General features: G+C 38.1%; 1 protein-coding gene across 1 annotated transcript in view; it reads left to right on the plus strand.

Annotated features, from left to right (window-relative positions):
* Positions 1–21,685, plus strand: part of nectin1b (nectin cell adhesion molecule 1b) — a 144,009-nt gene that overhangs the window by 112,502 nt on the left and 9,822 nt on the right. Inside the window, exons 8-9 of the mRNA XM_026330191.1 lie at positions 4,442–4,538; positions 9,599–9,700. Of these exons, the coding sequence (XP_026185976.1) occupies positions 4,442–4,538; positions 9,599–9,700 (199 nt within the window). The remainder of the gene's footprint in view (positions 1–4,441; positions 4,539–9,598; positions 9,701–21,685) is intronic.

Genomic DNA, 21,685 nt, shown 5'->3' on the forward strand with positions numbered 1-21,685 from the left:
ATGTGGAGACCTTTTAAAATATGAAAAATGATCATTCATTGTTGGAATTTTAGCTTTAAGCTGTAACCAAAGTAGGATTATTTTTCATGTCAACATGGACTGTTATTGTACTGGGTATGAATTTGAATCATCTGTTATTTATGAGAAAAAATGGTGCTTGGTTTCTCTGTGCAGAATATTATACTTAGCAGTACAAATGTCTATAACAGTCACTTTTATTTTCATGTTCTTTCATATAGCAGTGTATGTAATCTAGTAGCAATGCCTAAAGTGTTGAAAAAGGTTTGGAAACTGGCCTTGTGTGTATAATTGTAAAGATAAATGTGCTTAGAAGCTAAACCTTCCCCCAACCACAGAAATAGTTTTTGATAAACTTGTCAAAGAACAAAAACAGCAGTCATTTTGTTTCGTTCTTGTTTTGTTCTGTCTTCTCTTGTGAGAAAAAAAAGCTAAGCTCTGCGGTGTAATTGTTGTCCACCTTTTGAAAAGATTGGAGCGAGGCAAAGCATGAAAGTAATTGCCTCCTAAAGATCAAATCACATTTATCCCGTCTTGCAATTAATAGTATCATTAGCATTTAAATTGCCAAATAAGATTGTGATCAACAGAAATCAATGAGAGTACCAAGGATCAGCTCAAACACTTCACATTGTTTTCCATGAGTAGGGTTGTGGTCTTGTGGTAACTCTTTAATCCAAACGCTTCTGGAAATGCAACACTTTCTCTTATGTGCAGCGGACAGGAAGAGTGTTTTCAGACTGTCACACTGTGGGACGTCTTAACTCTGATTATCTGCAGTTCGAAACCACCTTACTGCTGCACACATTTCTCACAAAAAGGTCAGTTTTTGTGAGTGCATTGTAAAAGTCATTTTCTTTGCAGTAAATCTTACCTCACAGATTACTCTTCTCAGTTTAAGGATTAGTTATGTTTTCTCCTTGCTATCCTCCATAAATCTCCCCTTAAGCTGCCCTGAGCCTTTTGTAGCCAACAGAGCGAGGAGGAGCGAGGTCTTCAAGGTGGATGTCTGAGTAGGAAACAGTGCAAACTTGAATGTAGCTTATGGTTCCCTGCCCAGTGCTTTCTTCTCCCCACAGGCTTGTGGTGCTTGTCAGCTTTCATTAGTGTCTGCATCTCACAAAGCCCACACACAGCCTGCATCACATTCAGCTAGGAGGAAGTCTGTGTGTAATCACACAGTTGAGATGCCAATGAGGTGGTCCGGCTGAGACGAACATCAACATATCTGACTATTGACAGACTGTGCTAACGTTAAGAGCAAACTGAAGAATTGGTTATAGAGCAGTGCACCAGGGGAGAAAATGCATGCACAAATCTGATGTGCTGAATATTTTACTCAGCATATGCAAGTATACATCACAGGAGAAAACAACCTTAATAAATATTTAACGTTACCGTTATTGGCCCATTCTTTAACTCTTACTTTCTCCTTGTTTGGGTTGGTACTGCCTGGTTCATTATGTCTTTGTATTCCCAATGGCAATTTTGGCCATTGAAAAGGTTACATCTCCACAGTTGGTCGCTCAGAAATGTTAAACCACGAAAAGCTGCATATATTAATCAAGAAGAAGCAAGAAGAAAGGAAAAAATAAATATATATTTAAGATCAAAGGCTAATCTTATTAAGCTTGAAAGCAAGGTTTGCATGGGAAAAAGTCATTTAATTATTTAGCAGGAATTTTGTCTTGTACAGTGTTGTTGTGAAGCAACCATTTGCTGAATGACTTGACGGCTGCCTGCCGTTTTCTCCAATGCATTATTCAATAAAATTTAACACAAACTTCAACTTCACTACATTTCAATTAGTTTTTCCCATACATGTGCTTTTACTCTTTGCAACTATAAATTCTTGTATTCTGCATGTGCAGCTCATTAAATGTGCCAAATACTACATGCTAATTCCATGCTACATTGAGGCGTGTAATGTGCTCACATTTGAGAAGAGACAAAACAAGTACGCTCAAAGATATCCACATGCTCACTCAAGTTGCCTAATTTATTAGCACCGAGTCAATGGACATTTCTCACACAGCACAGTGCACAAGAAATGGATCACACAAATAGAAATATGGGCATTCAGAGGACAATGTTCAGACAGATTCAAGAACACCTTGATGGACAAAACATATAGGGATATTGATATTAAAATATTTTAATTAATTTTTACTTTTCCAACATAACTGTAGGATTTTGGCACCTGTCAATTTATTAGTTCATGCCACAGGAGAGTGAAGCATAAAAATGTCCTTTCTACTAACATTAAGAATATATTTTAAAGATTAATATTTTATAGTATGAGTCTATATGGATTTGACACAGCTTGAATGACTGAGCGCACACAGGCTATGTATTTGTCTCGGTAGATGTGCGCCTGAGCACATAGCCATATTGTAGGTTTGTGCACTCTACACACGCTGCTTCATCAAACATTGATACTATTTTTCACTCTGTTTTCCCAATATTGTGTCAACCAGTAGTGACAATCTATACACTGTCTCCTGAGGCTGCTGCTTGTATGTAATGTGGTTACAAATGTAGTGGAGTTCGATGAAATAAAGGAGTTATGACAGCTATGTTTTGGTTGCTGTGGGGTGGATGTCATGAGATGAGGGAGTTTCTTATGTTTGGTCAGATTTAATAAAGCCACTCTGCATATGGGGCCTCTACTCAGCACCTATTTGAACTGACTTCTTCACATAATGTGCAGTGAAATGCAATCATCCAGGGTCCTATGGGATCAAATGTAAGTTGAAGAAATGTGGCAGGATCTGAATGCAAATGCTGGATCATACATAAACATAGCAGGATTTCATCCTGCCTGAATCAGTCTATCATAAAATGATCATGTACATGATGATTTGTCTCAAAACATAGTATTGTATCAGTGTTAGATTATGCTACATTTCTGCAGGTATTCATCAACTTTCTGTTTCAGCAAACTGAAGAAAAGTCATGACTGTGTCTCAGTGTATACACAGGGCAGACAGATGCTGATAATTCCATTTTGTCTCATGCATTTCTTGAAAGCAAATGATCTTATCAGCTGTCACCAGTTCTCACCTGTATCAGAATCCAGTCAATCACAAGCGATGGATTACAATACTGTATAATGAGCACACTCCTGTACCTGCGGAAACCACATTTCCTCTAAACTCATAATTATGTCTTAGAGAAAATGGATGCTTCTCTTCTGAAGGCTCTGTGATGAAAGAGGTTATTGTAGATGGGCGAGTGTGCTGCATGCTGCCTTTCTGTGCATTTGCTCTGCCTCTGTGCTGCAGGCAGGCTGAAGAGGGTGCCACATGAATCTGGCAGTGCCACAGCAGCCCTGTCTGGAGACGAGGTGATACGGACTGGAAATAATGAGCGTGAAAGAAAGAGTTAAGAGGTGCAGTCATGCACAAATTTTCTGCACATTAAAACGCCTGCTTGGCCTTGTGGAAAGGTCATGTTATTCAATAAGGACGTGAACCAGTGCGAATGGGCAGCAGGAGGGAGTTGGAGATAATGCATGTAGGTACACAGCTCATTGTCTGTGCTCTACTTCATTATCTTTGATCACTCCTGATATCATGTCAGAATACGGCAGATGACATCTGACTACCAGCATGTTAGAGGGAAAGGATTTTCTTTGTAACGATTTTGTAGCAACAACCCTTCTGCTTCCTTGTCTGAAATAATTATCCAGATGCACTTCAAACAATTTCAACATCAAGCCTTCAATTACTGCTGTCTTTTCTGTTCACAATTTAATTTTCCATTTTATTATCATACCAGCGACTGTGTGCCAGAGTGGTCTTTATCTCCAGTGAAAATTTCATTGCTGATTTGAAGAAAATAGTTGTTTACAATATGACTAATAGCGGCGAGTAAATGAGTACAGGTGTTCAGTTGTCTAGGCTTTGTTCTTCCCCAGGTGTGTCAATAGAAGAGTGGGGTGAAAGTCTGGGGATTAGGAAATGTTAGTAGCAGGGATCTAAGGAAAGGTGGATAGCGGAAACTGCCTGCTGAGTCACAGCTCAGGACGACATGTCAAACAAACAGTCACTGCACAGTAGCTAGGGTGTTTGCCCACATGGCTCTTTGGACGAGGTTCCATCCACCCTGAGGACTTGACTCACACATGCCCTTCTCCCTGCCCCCTATACCTCCTCCATCTCCATCTCCTCACCTCAGTGTCCAATTACAGCCCACTCTCATTAGCACAGTGTCTCTCCAGCGAGAGCCTTTGAAAGGGCAGGGGGAATGGCTGCCACCGCAACAAAGCCAGCAACACAAGATCTATCAAAATCCAAGGAAAGAGTGAAAAAGGCAAGTGCAGGCAGGACTTCTCATTATAGAGTGCTGTAGAAGGTGAGGGACATAAAGAGTGGCAATCCCTTACTGTGCCGAGTCTCATGTTATCTTTTCACTCTCTTAACAGGACTGACCTCCCACCTGCCCATAAACCGGCCCCTCCCCCACCCAAAAAGAAGAACAGTGACATGAAGGGACACTTGACATCTGACGACATCCAGGTAAGATCCTCCTTCTCCTCCTTTTCTTTTTTTTCTTATTCTCTCTGGCTGATCTGACACCAGTTCTGAGAACTTTATGGATTTTTGTCTTAAATTTTGTCACATCTCTGAGTGGAATGTCATCAATTCAGGATTTAAGATTTTTGTAAAAACCAAGGCAGAACCTTTAAAATGACATTTATAACACATTTATAATACGTTTTTTTTTTTTCTTTTTGACATGAAATTTTACTGTTAGACTTTATGGTTGTTGTTGAAATGATATTTATGGCTCAGGTGGAATAGCAGTGCAATGAGTTCAGTGAAATGAAGCCATTTTTTTCATTTGTAGAGTGTTTCTCATCCTCTCCCCTGAACTGATGCTTGTCACAGAGTTCCTCCAACAATCCAGTTCCAGTGCAATTAGCCAAGAGGCCTGAAATATCTAATTACACAAATGTTTTGTTTTCCAAGTGAAACAACTAACAGGTAGTGTAAGTCCCAGTTTGCACTACTTAATTTCCCTCTTAAACAGTAAAGTAATGGTAAGTGGGTCATTTCAGGCTCATAAATACTGACCTTGCACTGCAGCGTAAAATTTGAAAAGTATCTTATTTGCGCTGGGATACATTCTGGTTGAATACTGTGTGCTGGTGGCATTTTGTATTAGCCACTATGATTTCACTTTACATGAATATGGTGTTTATTCATTTTATTGTATTTGGATCTTACCAAGTAAGTTACAGAGTATAAGGTACGACTCAAGTCTCATAATCAGCTTTGTTCCACAGCAGTTTTGTTTTTTGTTTTTTTTTTCATCCAAAGACATATTTTCATAATTTGAATCAGCAGTGATATTATTAATCAGAGACAAATTGAAATGTTAACAATGAGTGGATTAGAGAGGAGAATGTTACTGATTTTAACCATTTCCTCGGATCACTGATCTGGGATGAACAGGCAAAACAACAGTCTAAGCTGGTTGCATATTTCGTGCTTGCACAGTTTTGACTATTCTCAAAACTAAAAAATAGCATTTTTTTTGTGTTCTTGATTTGACCTATCCTCTCATAATGTAACACACAAAAGAAGGGAGGAGTTTCCCACAGTTGAAACTAAACAACAACTAAAGTTGTTTTTAGACAAAGTTTCCTCTGTGTTTGCATCCAGCTGACCTTCTTTCAGGCAGCTTTATCTATTTACATGGAACTGTGTTCTTTTTAAGCAGATACAGTACATGTACCCCAGTTTTAGAGGTATGATGCTTATGACAGCTATTGAAAATAGAAAACATTTCAGTACCATTGTTGCTTTGATGATCAAAAGAGGGATGTGCTTTTGCTGATCCTGTGATTCATCCTGTGATTTACTCACATAAAGTTGCTATACAATATGTTAATGATCATGGGAACAAATTCTGATTGTTTTGAGTAATTTATTTGCTATAGAGCTGACACAGAATAAAAATGTCACATCTCTCTGCCCCCAAACCTCCAAGCTTCCTTTCCCTTCTTGCACAGAAAGCTAAGGAGGAATAGTTGCATCAAATTTACTACCTCCTGTGGAGGAATTGAGGTGGATCAGCAGTGAGTGCACTGAGTGGTTGTCATACAGGCAAATTTGTGCAGTAATCTCGCCTTAAATGGACAGTGTGAATGGGGGTTCAGATAAAATGGGGATGGTGGGAAAACAAAAAATAACTGAACTGAAGTATATTTGGTTGTTTCATCTGACAGAGTTAGATTGCCTGTGCACACTAGTAACATTGTCACATTTTCTGTATAACATAATAAAGTACAGGTATGATGATTGCTTATATCGCAACTGCTGGAAAAAAAAAGTATATATAGCATATACTGTGATACTTAGCTTGGGGAAGATAGATTGCATTAAGGCAGCCGCATTCTCTTTGCACAAGTCTGTTTGTGTGCACTTGACAGTTATGGAACTGCACTTTAACTTCAACCCTGACACATGACTCTTGAATTGCCTCATTTTAAATTAACTGGCCATTATGTGAAACAATATTCTTTTGTCAATTTTAAATAAAAACATAATATTTTATTATTAGGGCAATTATATACCACAGTTCAACAGAACTTCCAGGAATGCCTGGATTTTTCTGGTTTTGCATCACCTCTCCCTGTGGTTTTCCATTCTGAGTGCAGTAGCAGGTACACATTAGAGGTTGTGGTCAGTGCACAAGTCCACAGACGTCACACTGAGCCTCCTCAGACCTTTGTGTTGTCAAGGGATGCAGTACAAAATTACTGGCCAAATTAAAATTGGAGAGATAAAGTGAAAAAAGAATTATTAAAATCTGAATAACTGAAGATTCACCTTAGTACCGAATTGGCCACCACACCGCACTGCTGAGATTTGAATCCATCTTTAGGATAGTCTTTACAACTCCAAGGTCAACTCCTGGACATCTGGGCAGGGACAGTAATGGAAAGAAAGGAACATAATGTGCTCTCTTCCCTACACAACTACTGCAGTGGAGAGCTTAGGCAAGGCATCTAATGCCCAACTCACTGGTGATTAGTGGAAAGATGAGGCTGTAATAGACACTTTAGTGGATTTAATGTGTTCAATTTTATGGTGGTAGTTGCTTTATAAGAAGGTGCATGCTCAGCAAGCTTACATCTGGAAAAATAAAAGTAAGCAAAAGAAAATAAATATCCTAGCAGGTTCATGATGTGATGAGTAAAGTATGCATGAATAAACACTAATCACTGATGCAAAAACAATAAGCATTACTGTTATACAACTTGGCATGTACAGAGGAAAATACACACATTAACAGACCAAAACACTTTTAAGGTTTGAGCGTTCAGGTTTTCATTATTTATGGCTGTAATTCACTCTGCACAACAGGTCAGGATGTAACAATGGCTGCATTTTCAGTGTTTGTTTGGATACTAGAACAGGCTGCAAATGGTCCAAAATAAAGAAGATACATTGTTCTGGGATTATCAGAGATGTAAAAAAAAAAAAAAAGCTGTAACTGTAAATCATATATTGTACCAGTTAGGGGTACATTTAGACATTTAGTCCCACTCAGGTTCCTGCCCTACAGCTTGTCAATCATCTCACTAAGCTATGAAAAGGACTGTTAATTAACAACAAACTAAATAAACTAGAAACGTAAAACCCTACCTCCAAAATATCATGAACATCCATGAAAAGGCAGTTTTAGGACAAGGTTATGATTACATAGAGAAGTAATGGTTAATACAGTGCATCCCATTATTGAATTTGGTAGTTGAAAAAGTGGAGTATTTCAGCTTTTTTTCAGGGTAGGTTACTAGGTGGCTTGACTGGCCTGAAGAAATTGGCAGACACATGGATTTATCACAGTGCAAAACTGGTAACACAGCCAAAGTAGAAACATCTGCGCTTGCTACATCACAAGCACTCAGCGTATGTTGCCTTGAGATGGACTCTGAGAGCCAAGCGGACGACAACCATCCAGGAGATGTCTTTATGCTCCAAACAAACGTTTCCTCCAGCTAATTGCACATGAAATCTGGAGCTCAGTTCACCATTCGACCACTCAGCCATTAAATTCTTTGCCTTTTCATGTAATATGAATGGAAAAGCTCACATCAACCAAATGCATATTAACTGGCATTCAACAGCTATTTCTGAATATGAGAAAAATTGGTATCAAACAATATTTGGCAGACTTTTGATCCCTCAAATTGCAGAGCACAGAGGTGCGGAGGGGAACTGCATTGTTCACCAGCTATTATATGACTCTCATGTATTGCATTGATAACTTCATTGTTCTGGACTTCTTTGAGTTCTTTCATTCACATTTTCATTATGCAATACACAGGTCTGGCAAATGTTTAATAAAGATTTTGCAAGCATTCTTTTGTCATTACAAAATTAATTAATTCCTTCATGTCATGAAACATTTATAGAGCCTGTAGTGAATTTCACACCTTTAAGTCCTTTTAAAGGTATTTCAGTGTCACCAGCGTCAAACTTTGCTCTGACATTATTGCAAACTTTGACACATCAATTAGGACCATGCTAGCGGGAAGACCAGTGGCCTGCTGAAAATGAAAACTATAAAGGGGCACTTTGCTTCCCCCCTCCTCCACTTTACAACAATGCACTGCTTCCCTTATGCTGCAGAAAACCTACAGCGAATACTGAGTTTTATAGTAAGCAGCTGTTAGTAACCCCTTTCATAAGAATATTGTTTTATTTTCTACCAAATAAACAACAAACATTTGACACATGGAATATTCATCTTAATCATATATTTTACATCTTAGACTACCTGCAGTCCAGAGTCTAATCCTGAAACACTGAGACGCTCCTCTAGAATATGACAAAGTAACAGTTGTACAAAATATAAATTTAAATGTGTCTTTGTTGGGCGATAATACAGCAATATCAAACCATTAAAATAAACCTGCAAAGTAATCACCACTGTGGCATTTCAAGTCCAGTGTGTGATGGTTTTGGAAATAGTTGATAAATATATATTTTTTGTTGCAACAAGGAAAGAACATGTTTTTCTGTTCAGAATGCATATGTAAGTTTGATTTCAGTAAGCTTCATTCATAATTTGACAACATATGCTTGCTAAGCTGTAATTAATCCGCAGCATGTGTTTTGTATTCATGTCACCTTGTATGCAATAAACTCCCTGCAGCTCTGTCCTTCAGCGGCTGTGTAGCCAACTCTTGCAGCTTTACAGTACTTCTAGCATTCCTGCTCCTCTGTTTCACAAGTTTGCATCATCGTTGTGTGATATTAAAGTTTATAATTTGACACAATAACTTGTATGAACATAAAGAGTTCAGCAGAGCAGCTAAAATGATCCTTGTCAGATTCCAGATTTCAATTCTGCTCATTATCACTGAAAAACAAATGTGAGCAAATGAATTTAAAAAATGCTCGACATAATACCCTGCTGTTCAAATCATGTAGCTCTGAAATAACGTTGTAAAGGTTGTAGCTTTCACTGGCACTCTCGGTTCAAAGTCACCCGCTGAACTGTCTGGTTTGTGGAGCTTCGGAGCTCATTGTGAGTCTTGCTGAGCTCTTGGTGTTTTCTGTAGGTGGTTCATCTCGACAAGGAAGAGGAAATGCAGAAGCTTCCTCTTCAGCCTCCTTATTACGACATGGCGCCCTCTGAGTCGACCCCCTTCACTGATAAGCCGGTGAGTAGTGATGCCATGATCGGGTTAAAGGGGTCAGGGTCATCCACAACTCCTGTCTTCAGCCAGTAGTTATTGCTGGTGAAAGGATGAACATTCTTTGCTATTATGCCTGGAGGTTTACAAGAATTGATTTACAAATGAAATGCCAGTGCTGTGATATTTCCTGAATGTCACTGAGGATTTTTTAGCATAGCTGTTTCTTTCTTTGCTTTGTCTGGTGTTAAAAGTAGGAACAGCTTTCCAACTGGCTGACCAGTAAATCCACTGGGTGCTTTCTCTAAGCTCCTTATCTCATCATTTACATCAACATTACTCACCTTATATCTGAACCTGAGCCAGCTGACGTCCCTTCTCTCTCTGTTTGGACTATTTCACTTTCTGACCCCAACACTCACCACTTGCTCTGCTCCCTGCCTCACCTCCCCTCCACTTCCTCTAATCCAACATAATTACTTTTGCAAGGCAACTGTGAGCAGATAAATTGCAGTGGGATGCTCTACAGTACATCTTGGTCCCTGAGTGTTAACTGTTGACTATGAAGTGGTTGCCTTGTTGTATCAGATGGCTCTGCTAACTATGGTGAGCTTCCCTCAGTGGCACAGATGCTTGGGCATTTTTATGGCTTTATTTTGCTTTTGGCTGGAATCTCTTTGCTTTGAGAAAACTCTTTTGGACTTTTGGACAGTGTGTGCATGTTTAAGCTTGTGTGTTTAGTGTGTGCTAGAAGAAGAAGAAAAAACATCCTTTCGACTGTGTCTCACTGTTGCAAAATGTGAATGCTTCCTGGAGCAGCCATACCAGCCCTAACAGGATCAATCTGCTTTCAATTAGTATTACCAGTTTTACCTGCATTGCTAATGAAGGTATAACAAACAAACATCTGCTGCTGGTGTAGATGGGAATGTGCAACATGTAGAAATTAATGACAGTATCATGTGGATGTTAATCTGGATTCCTGCTGTCAACAATTTGTGCCCCCAGAAACAAATTTTACATGGCATATACCATATACCATAATCAAAACAAACACTACAAACTACAGCCAATAGAGTTAATCCCACACTCTTTTGGCTGAAATACTAAATTTTAATAAATACTAAAAGCACTAAATGATTATTGATCTTGCACTGAAAGTAGAATCTAACAAATTTTTTTTTTTTTTTAACACAATTTCTTCAGTTTAGCATTAGTTAAATATTACAGTGTGCACCTGTTTTGAGGAATCATTTAGACATAGTCTGCAGGGACATTTCTAAGCATAGATGAGTTGCACGAGTTGTCACCTTGAGGGCCACCGGTTGTATGGGCACCAAAATATTTTGAAATTAATTTCAGATGCCCAGTCTACCTTTAATAGTTCATCTCTGTTGTCCAATGCACAGCTTACATTGTTAAGAAGAATAAAAGAAAACATCCTCACACTGCAGTGAACACATGATACTGAGAGGCCTACAGGCAGACTGTAGGAGGACTTTCTACCAGAGTTTACACTGTAATATCATTAACCTGCTGCCTGCTGCTTGTTTTGCAACCATGCTGTTCATCTCCTCAACCTAACTATGTAAAAACCACATATGAGAAACAGATTCCTGTTTCATCCAAACATCAAAATGTGATCCATAATGGAATAATACAACAAGATGGATACTACTGTATGTAGAACATAGACTTGGGAAGTCAGACAGTATTTACAAACTATCATACTAGTCAAGAAGTGTTTTTCGCTGTTATTTAGCGCTATATTTAATTGAATTAAACAAGCTTGTCCTTTCAGTTTATCAAGCGCTTTCAAGCAATCAGAGGAGTGAGCCAGTGGTTCAGTTAGTAAGTTAGAACTGGCCACTTTTATACTGCATGTAAGTGCCCTTGTCACAGTGTATAGGCTTGACATTACATTGCATAGTGTAATTCCCTAAAATGTTTGTATGGTGAAACACTTGAACAGACTTCATGCTAATTGCTGTGTACAGTAAAAGCTCCTTTCTCCAATATGAATTTGATGCACTCAACTCTGACAAAACGTCCATTTAAACATCAAGTATAATTGAAAACTATACTCCATAACTGTGGTACTTTATTGATGCTCTTTGATGAACCACAGATTGTGTGTTTCATATATTGGCCTGTCAGCCAAGCTTTTGAAAACTTTTGTATGTATTTTTAAATGAACTCATCTTTTCGCACCAAACTTGAACAGATAAGTCAATTACTATCCCTATTTTCCCTGGATGAATTGATCTTGATTTTCTGAAGGATATTAAACTGTCATCTTCAATTCTATGCTCACAGGAACTGAATGCTTAATTGTGATAATCCTTGGACACAGAGGGTAGATTTTGCTAAGATTTATTTCTTATCCCTGATAACATTCCTCTTAAATTGAAGTTTAGGGCTCCTCTTAAGATGAATATGGTATCAAAGAGGTTTAAAAAACACTATTTGTGAGAGACATGCATTAACTGCTGAGCATTGAGTGTTACTAATGATGATTCTCTAGGGGCAAAACACTATCTCCCAATTTTGAATGTGATGTGGCTGTAATTTTCCCCCTGATTGCACTCTGGTCATGACAAATATTGCAGATATTTAAATATCCAGTGAGTGCAGATTGTGAGTGGTGGGGAAATATGCAATGATGCACAGTAGATTTAAATGATTAACGTCAGACTCTGGAAAAGCTTTAATCATTTCTTTGTAATTCTTTCTCAGATGGAAGTAGGTAGAGTGATGTAGTGGGGGCAGCAGGTGCCATCCCATTGCGTGTTCTCCCATCACCTCACCATCAATCCTCAGATGCTGTTTAGGTAGATACAGGAAAGCTGACATCTCTGCCTTTAATTTATTATGTCATAACTCTTTTTTTTGCTCCACTGATTTCATTACTAGCAAAATAACAGGCATACTAAAATAACAGGCGCTACTATCCACTCACTGATTTTGTCATGCAGTTATTTCTGTTCTCAGAATAGAAAAGAGCAGCAGCCTAGATTCTGGAGATTGTAGGAGAATTGTGAAATTGAAGATTTGCCCATTATCTTTTAATTCCTATTACCACTTGCCTGTAATTCTAGTTTGTCGGTAATACAAACATCAGTATATCTGATTTCAATTTCCCATTCTTTGAACCAGTTTTTTTTTGTTTGTTTTTTGAGGACATGACAAGTTATGACATCTTTAACATTCATCTCTGGTCAAAAGAAATGAATCAATAATTTGTCAAGTTTGTGGCTTAAGGTTTAAGGAGGTGCAGAGGAAATCAAAAACACAATTAATTTAATGTTGTGTTACTTTGTCATCTTTGTCTTACAAGTGTGTGTCATCATTTCACATTAGTTGATACACTCATATGTGTTTCCCACCATTCATACATGTTTCTGTCTTTTCAGTAACTGTCTGAATTTATCATTTCTGTAGATTATTGACCTGGTGCCTTTGAGTCTCCTTCATGAGCAAAACACGTCAATCTCAGAAGTATTTTTGGAATTGGATAAACAGTGCTGAAAGCTTTCATTGCCATTTATTGATTACCCCATTAAGGTCATTTACTCAATCATCCACTTGGCCAATTGCTCATTGAGTCAACCAGTCTGTCTATCATTGGAATTGTGTTTGTGCACAGTGGTCAGAGGGTGGTTGAATGAAGGTCTTTGTCTGTGTTTACATGCACGCTGATATTCCAATATTAAAAAATATGAATGTGCTTATGACTTGTGTGAGTCCCTCCAGGTGTCGCACAGTGACAGTCATAATCAATGAACTCATACAGCAGTCATGAAGCATAAATTACTGCCCATAGTTATGGCTTCATGAAAGATTGCATGGACATGTGTTCACCATAATCTAAGTCTTTGAGTTGGACTACATGCCCAGTGTGTGTTTGGTTTGTTTAGTCACAGTGATTGTTTTTATTTAAATCCACTTTTCATGCCCATCAACTCTGAGCATTACATAATTTTTAAGGAATGCACACATGAGCGGAATAATAAAAAACAAATGAAACAAACTCAATGTTTCTGAATAAAAGCCTCTTTGTGTTGCACATTCAAAACTTGAATTTAACTTTATAAATCAAATAATAATTTGATGCCATTATGTGCATGTAAACAAAGTCTGAGTCCTTCTCCATCGATAACCTTTTATTTTTGATCATATGTTATTTTGATTATATGATTTTGTTAAGGTTTTCTGTGTAACAGCTCCATCTTTTTGTCTGCTTCTCACATTTGGTCTTAATCTGACATTTTATTTATATGTTCCATGCTTACACATTTTCCTTTGCCTTCCTCTCTAACACTGCTGCCACCATCTCAAAATATCCTCATAACCATCAGATCTTCAATCATCATTTTTTTGTCATCTGTTTCTGTCTTTCTCTCTCTCTGTCAGTCTTTCTCACTCACTCATGTTTTTGGCTGCCTCACTCCTCACACACCTTTCACCTCTCTTGTCTCCAGAACTCTGGCCACAAGGACTGTGATGTCCAGTATGCGGAGCTGGATACTGCAGCTTTGGCCTCCTCTCCCAGCCCACGAAGCTCTGCTCACACTGGCCCTGGGGACCTTGTCGAGTATGCAACCATCCAGCCTAGCTCACACTAGCGCATGCCATTATAGGCCTTTCCCCTCAGACTTTGGCCTCAAGGTATATAGACTGATCCACTCCTTCCCTTTGTTCACCCCCTTTCACAATCACTGACCTCCCTTTACATGCTCCACATGGTTCCCTTGTCTACCTTCCTCTTTGTTCTGGACAGTGTTTTGATTTCCCCCTTGCTGCTCTGCAGAAAGTTTGATTGAGGTGGTTGTAAAAACATGCAGTTCTTCAGTGCAACAGCAAAACAATAAAACCTAACTGTAGATAGTACACATTTGTGAGAGATCGTAGGATTATCCATATAAGTGCTCTATTTATGTTGTTGTATGTAATGTTGCACCCAAGTGTGAGACAATGATGCTTCCTTGGACATCAAGATACAAAAAAAAAAAAAACAAACAAAAAAAAAAAAAAACACATGCAACCAAAGTAGCCTTGGCAAAAGCACAAAACATAAAATAAAGTTTAAGTGAAGAAGCACAATCCAGTCAATATTAGTAGTGTCCCAAACACTAAAGCTAGCAAGGGGAACAAAGAGACAAAAAACAACACTCGCCTGCAAATACTTTGTGTTAAACTACTCATGCTCATGGCAAAGCAAATTTGTGACGTGACACTTGTTCAAAAATAGATTTGTACTAGCTCATCCTTCGCTCGGAGCATCTGGTGAAATTACACCAAGAACTGCAGTTGGAGTATCTGTGTATCCAGAAAAAGCTACACAGTGTCTTCTGTATTTTGTTAGCCAAACGTATAAAGTGGTGCTGGCAGCCCACCTGGAGACAGGAACATGAACAATGTTTAAAACTGGGGCTGAGTTGGCATCATCAATCCTCCTTTAGATGGGGGTTTAGATGAGTATTGTTGACCCCCATGGACACAGAAACAGGAACTGAGGTGGCATTGTCAACTCACTCAGGGACAAGAATGGACTCAGGTCCTATTACAATGGACTTTAGACATGGTGCTGTGCAACAGAGAGACTGGATCGCCAGACAGCAGCTCAGCAAGGCCTACACACTCTCAGAAATCACATTCAGACATGGAGGTAAAAAGTAAATGACTAAATAACTTATGAAGAGTCAAGGGGCTGTCTGCCAGGTCCATAGCTTAAGAAAACAGAAATAGTCGTTATTGTCCCACAACATATAACCAAACATATCCTGCCCTGTACAGACCCTCTCTTACATAACCCAACATCCGCCGCAAAAAATCTTGGTGTTTGTTTTGATTCTAAACTAAACTTTGAGTGCCATGTCACAAAGACTGTCCAGACATATTTTTATCACCTCAGAAATATTTCCAAAATACGCTCAAGTTTATCATTAAAGGATACGGAAGTGATTTTACATGCTTTTATTTCCTCACGCCTTGACTATTGCAACAGTCTGTTCACCTGCCTGTGCCATAAATCAATTAATCGGCTCCAGGTTGACCAGAACTCAGCTGCAAGACTCTTGACTGTAAAGTAAAAGTAGAATGGACCATATCACTCCTGTTTCAGCTTCCTTGCACTGGCTCCTGATACGTTTTAGGATTGATTTTAAGATTTTATTAATAACTTTTAAAGCATTGCACGGCCTTTCTCCAAGTTATATATCCCAGCTGCTACAGCCGTATAAGTCAGCTCGTAGCCTGAGATCCTCTGATAGAGATCTTCTATGTATCCCCGATGTTAGAATGAAAACCAGAGGTAATAAAACCTTTGCAGTTAGAGCTCCCAAACTCTGGAATGACTTACCTGAGGAAATAAGATCAGCTGACGCAGTACCATCTTTTAAAGCCCTCCTTAAATTTTACCTTTTCCGGCAAGCCTTCCCTCATATCCTTTAAATGGGGACGAGCTTTTATCTTCCTTTCATCCTCCTTAGTATTTAGGACTTTGTTGTTTTTTTTATGTCTTTTATTGTAAAGCACCTTGTAACATATGTTTAGAAAAGTGCTCTATAAATGAATTTTATTATTATTATTATTGTAGACACTGTATGGTTCTGTTATGTTTTTGTATATAATGACTGACCCAAGTGCTAGACAGAACATAGGGAGAGATATGACAATGCCTTATTTGAAATCTAGTTGCATAAAACACTTTGAGTTTGTTACTCATCTGCTCAAAAAAAAAAAAACAGTAAGAACACAAAATGAGAGCTAAATCCCCAAAACAATACCATATGTAGCTAATGTAGCCTCCGCAGAAATACTAAACAAAACTGAAAGGGTACAAAAAGAATGAGAGAATGTACAAAAAGAGTGTGAAGTGTAGATACGAAACACAGGCAAAGAAACTCCAGTCCCAAACAAGGAGGCTAGCAAAAGGGGAACCAACCAGACTTAGTGCACAAACCTATGAACATGGGGGAACTTGGTCAAGGTGCTTGTTTCTAATGTGGAGAAGTTCTTCTCCTGACTGCAATAGAGAATCTGGGGAAAGGTGAGCATCTAGTATACAGTAACTACAGAGGCTGGCTAATCGTAGAAAGTGAGAGTAATCAAGCAAGTAACTGGGCAAGTCAAGATGAGGGATGAGAACACAAATTACACAGGTATTGTTAACAAAATAAGAGTCTGACGCAAGAAGTTATTGGACATCATGACACTCCTATTGTCAGAAAATTATGTAAAATGTGACTCAATAGCATGAAATGCCTTGGCAAAGAATGTGTTTAAAAAGCTTTTTATAGCACTTCATCCTCCTCATCATTCAGTCTTATGCATGAATCCTGACTGGTGATAGATATATAATGTCTGCCAAGTAAACATTTACCATCCCCTACTAATGTCAGTATAATGGGACACTTACCTGCATGGGCTTTTTGCATGAACATATGAGTGGAATGTTTAGTTGTTATCCTTCCATTTGCATTTCAAATAAAAAGCTAATAGTACTACTATTAAGGCTAATTGCCTTAATAGTAGTGTAAAATATTGAAGATACCTAATATAAAATATTTTATTCTGAACAGTCACAAACATGCAATATGTTTTTCTCAAGTGATTATGCCACACTTGACAACCATGTGAGTGGTAGTGAGACAAAAACACACTCTCATCTATAACATGCTGTGCTAATATGTCATCTGAACCCCACAGGAGACATTTGGCACAAAGTCTCTATCACACACAAATACAATCACCTGCACCACTTCATTATAAATATACAGAAAGGTGGGATTTAAGGAAGTATAAATAGTCATTTCATTAGACTGGTAAGACTGGTTTCTGTGACAATTCATGAGACTGATATTACTCAGTCTATATATTACAATTCAATTCAATTTATTTGTATAGTGTCAAATCACAATACAAATCATCTCAAGGCACTCTTTAGAAAAAAAAAAACAAAAAAACCCAACAAATCCCTTATAAGCAGCACATGGTGACAGTGGAGAGGAAAAACTCCCTTTAGCGGAGGAAAAAACCTCCAGCAGAACCGGGCTCAGTTTGGGCGACCATCTGCCTCGACTGGTTGGGGTGAGTGGATAGAGCAGAGAGAAAAGGGTTAGGGTAGGGAAGCTCAGTGCACCGATGGTCCTCGGGCAGTCTAGGCCTATAGCAACATAACTAAGGGATGGTTCAGGGTAACCTGAAGCCAGCCATAACTATACGCTTTGTCAAAAAGGAAGGTCTAGCCTTAAAAGTACAGAGAGTGTCTGACTCCTGAACCCAGACTGGGAGCTGGTTCCACAGGAGAGGAGCTTGATAGCTAAAGGCTCTGCCTCCTATTCTGCTTTTGGAAACTCTGGGAACCACAAGTAGATCTGCACCCTGAGAACGAAGTGCTTTATTGGGATAATATGGTACTATGAGGTCTTTAAGGTATGAAGGAGCTTGATCATGAAGGGATTTGTATGTGAGAAGGATTTTAAATTCTATTCTATTCAGGGAGCCAATGAAGAGAAGCTAATATAGGAGAAATATGATCTCTCTTGCTAGTTCCTGTCAGGATTCTGACTGCAGCATTCTAGATTACCTGGAAGCTTTTTATGGAGATACTGGGACATCCAGACAGTAATAAGTTACAGTTATCTAGCCTTGAGGTAACAAATGCATGGACTAGTTTTTATGCGTCATTTTGAGACAGGATGTTCCTAATTTTGGCAATGTTGCAGAAGGGAAAGAAGGCAGTTCTAGAGACTTGTTTTATGTGTGAGTTAAATGACAAGTCCTGGTCAAAAATAACTCCAAGGTTTTTCACAGTAGTGCTGGAGGCCAAGGCTATGCCATCTAAAGTAGATATATTTTTAGAAAAGCTATTTCTGAAGTTTTTAGGCCCAAATACAATAATTTCTGTTTTCTCTGAATTTAAAATTAGAAAGTTACTGGTTATCCAGGCCTTTATGTCAGTTAGACAGGCTTGAAGTCTGGTTAACTGGTTTGTGTTAACAGGTTTCATAGATAGATACAGCTGAGTGTCATCTGCATAGCAGTGGTAATTAATAGAGTGCTTCCTAATAACATTGCCTAAAGGAAGCATGTACAGGGTGAACAGAATCGGTCCTAGCACAGAGCCTTGTGGAACTCCATAACTAACTTTTGTGCACGTTTAAAGTTCATCATGGACATGAACAAACTGGAATCTGTCCGATAAATAGGATTGGAACCATTTTAATGCTGTTCCTCTGATACCAGTCACATGCTCCAGTCTCTGTAATAAGATGTTGTGGTCAATAGTGTCGAATGCAGCACTAAGGTCTAGGAGGACAAGTATAGAAACAAGTCCAATATCTGAGGCTAAGAGAAGTCTGTTGGTGACTTTTAACAGTGCTGTTTCTGTACTATGATGTGCTCTAAATCCTGATTGAAAATCTTCAAATAGTTAATTCCTGTGTAAGTGGTCTGATAGCTGCTTAGCAACAGCTTTTTCAAGGATTTTAGAAATAAATGGTAGGTTGGATATTGGTCTATAATTAGCCAAAACTAGGCTTTTTGAGTAAGGGTTTGATTACTGCAGTCTTAAAGGCCTGTGGTACGTAGCCTGATACTAGAGATAAATTTACTAAGTCTAATAAAGATGAGTTAATTAATGGCAGGGTGTCTTTAACCAGTCTAGTCGGGATGGGGTCTAAGAGACATGATGATTTAGATGAAGCAACTACTGATGTAAATTCAGAGAGATCTATGGGAGAGAAGCAGTTTAAACATAACTGAGGTCCTACAGATGATTCAAGAGCTACTGTAGTAGAAGATTCATTTATTGCAGGTATAGGAAGCATCTGCTGAATTTTATCTCTAATAGTTGTGATTTTATTTGTAAAGAAACTCATAAAGTCATCACTGCTGAGAGCTAAGGGAACACTGTGCTCAACAGAGCTGTGACTTTTTGTCAGCCTGGCTACAGTGCTGAAAAGAAACCTGGGATTGTTCTTATTTTCCTCTATTAGTGATGAATAGTATGCAGTTCTGGCTTTACGGAGCTTTTTTATATGTTAATAGACTGTTTTTCCAGGCTAGATAAAATTCCTCTAAATTTGCGGAATTCAAAAGTTATTAAAGAATGATCTTAAAAAACAGGATTTTGGGGAAAAACTATTAAATGTTCAATTTCGATGCCATAGGTCAGAACAAGATCAAGGGTGTGATTGAAACAGTGGGTGGGTTTATTAACATTTTGAGTGAAACCAACTGAATCTAATATAGAATTAAATGCAATGCTGAGGCCGTTATTTTCAACATCTACATGAATGTTAAAATCTCCCACTATAATGACTTTATCTGAACTAAGCACTAAATCAGACAGGAAGTATGGAAATTCAGTTAAAAACTCTGAGTAAGGGACAGGTGGACGGTACACAGTGACAAGTAGAACTGGTTTTTGTGTTTTCCAGTTTGGATGTGAGAGACTAAGAGTGAGGCTCTCAAATGAGTTATAACTGTTCTGAGGATGAAAGTTTAATAATAAGTTTGAGTGGAAGATTGCAGCTACTCCTCCACCTCGACCTGTGCTTCGAGGAACATGACAATTTTTATGACTGAGGGGGGTTGATTCATTCAGACTGACATATTCATCCTGCTGTAGCCAGGTTTCAGTAAGATAAAGTAGGTCAATTTGGTGATCAGTTATCAAATCATTTACTAACACAGATTTAGATGAAAGAGACCTGATATTTAATAATCCACATCTGACTGTTCTGTTTTTCTGTTCAATAAGAGGAGTGGTCTTAATTTTTATTAGGTTTTTATGTATAACTTCTCTCAAGTGTTAACTTCTGATTTATTTGATTTATATGTTCAAGGGGCAAACACAATCCACTTGTCTTTCTTGAGGCAACTGCTGAGGTGGACTGTGTGTTACTGAAATAACATAGCAGCAATTTTCTTGACATTTAAAGTTTCATCCCAGGTACATAAATGTAGATAAATATATTTATTAAAATCTGTATACAGAACTTCTTCAAACTTCTTAATCTTTTGCTGTCCTTAACATATGTTAATTAACAACACAACAAAATGGAAACATAAAAGAGTATAGGAGTTGCATTATGTTTACTTCAAAATATATTTGTTGTATATTAGTTGTCTATGAATAGAATTATGTACATGATCAGCAGAAGTACAAAACAAGCTTCACCAGCATTCATAACTGAAATACACCACCCTGTCGCAAAGGGTGCATATGATATATTTTGCAGCATGGAGAATATATCAGACAAGTCAGTATGTCAGTGTGCTGTGGCAGTGAATAGAACATATATAACTTTTTTTTTTCAAAGATAGTATCACAAATTCAAATTGAATTAAATCAGCAGTGTCTTTCTAGTCATTAAGATTAATTTAGTCTTCCACAGGTGTTAAATGAGCTCTTTATGTTTATTTCGACCAAACATCCAGAACAGCATTTTAATTCCAGAGGAAGAGATGCTTGTTTCAACTGCTTCCCACTGTGTGTTAAGCCTGAAGAAATTTCCATACAGCAATGAACACACAGTCTATATTAACATCTCAGATGTATCTTTGGTACTTTTTCTTTAGCAGCTGCATAGAGGAGGAGGCTCCTAAAAGTCTTCCAAAAATATCCACAGTAAAACCTAATTTATTCTGGCTTTAGGTCGTAAGAATCTTCATTAGCCTACACTATCCTCATTTTCTTGAAACAATGGTAAAGGAGACCATTATCTTCACTGGGGAAAAAAAGACCCTCATTTCAAAAAATCATATTTTTTAAGATTTCATTGGAACAGGTACAGTAAAACTGAATTAGAAAAAAAAGATATCTCCCTGTATAGGCAGTTTTAAATCTGTTTAAGAATATTAAATATTTGGACTGAATACTGTAATAATCCTATGTTAGTGAATATGAGCATCTATATTGAATTAAATTAAACTGACATATTTCAAGGTTCATTTTTCCACAACGCTGGGCACAAGGAATGTTTGACATCTGTTAGAAATGTG

This window comes from Mastacembelus armatus, chromosome 13 (genome assembly GCF_900324485.2).
Source record: "Mastacembelus armatus chromosome 13, fMasArm1.2, whole genome shotgun sequence".
NCBI lineage: Eukaryota > Metazoa > Chordata > Actinopteri > Synbranchiformes > Mastacembelidae > Mastacembelus > Mastacembelus armatus.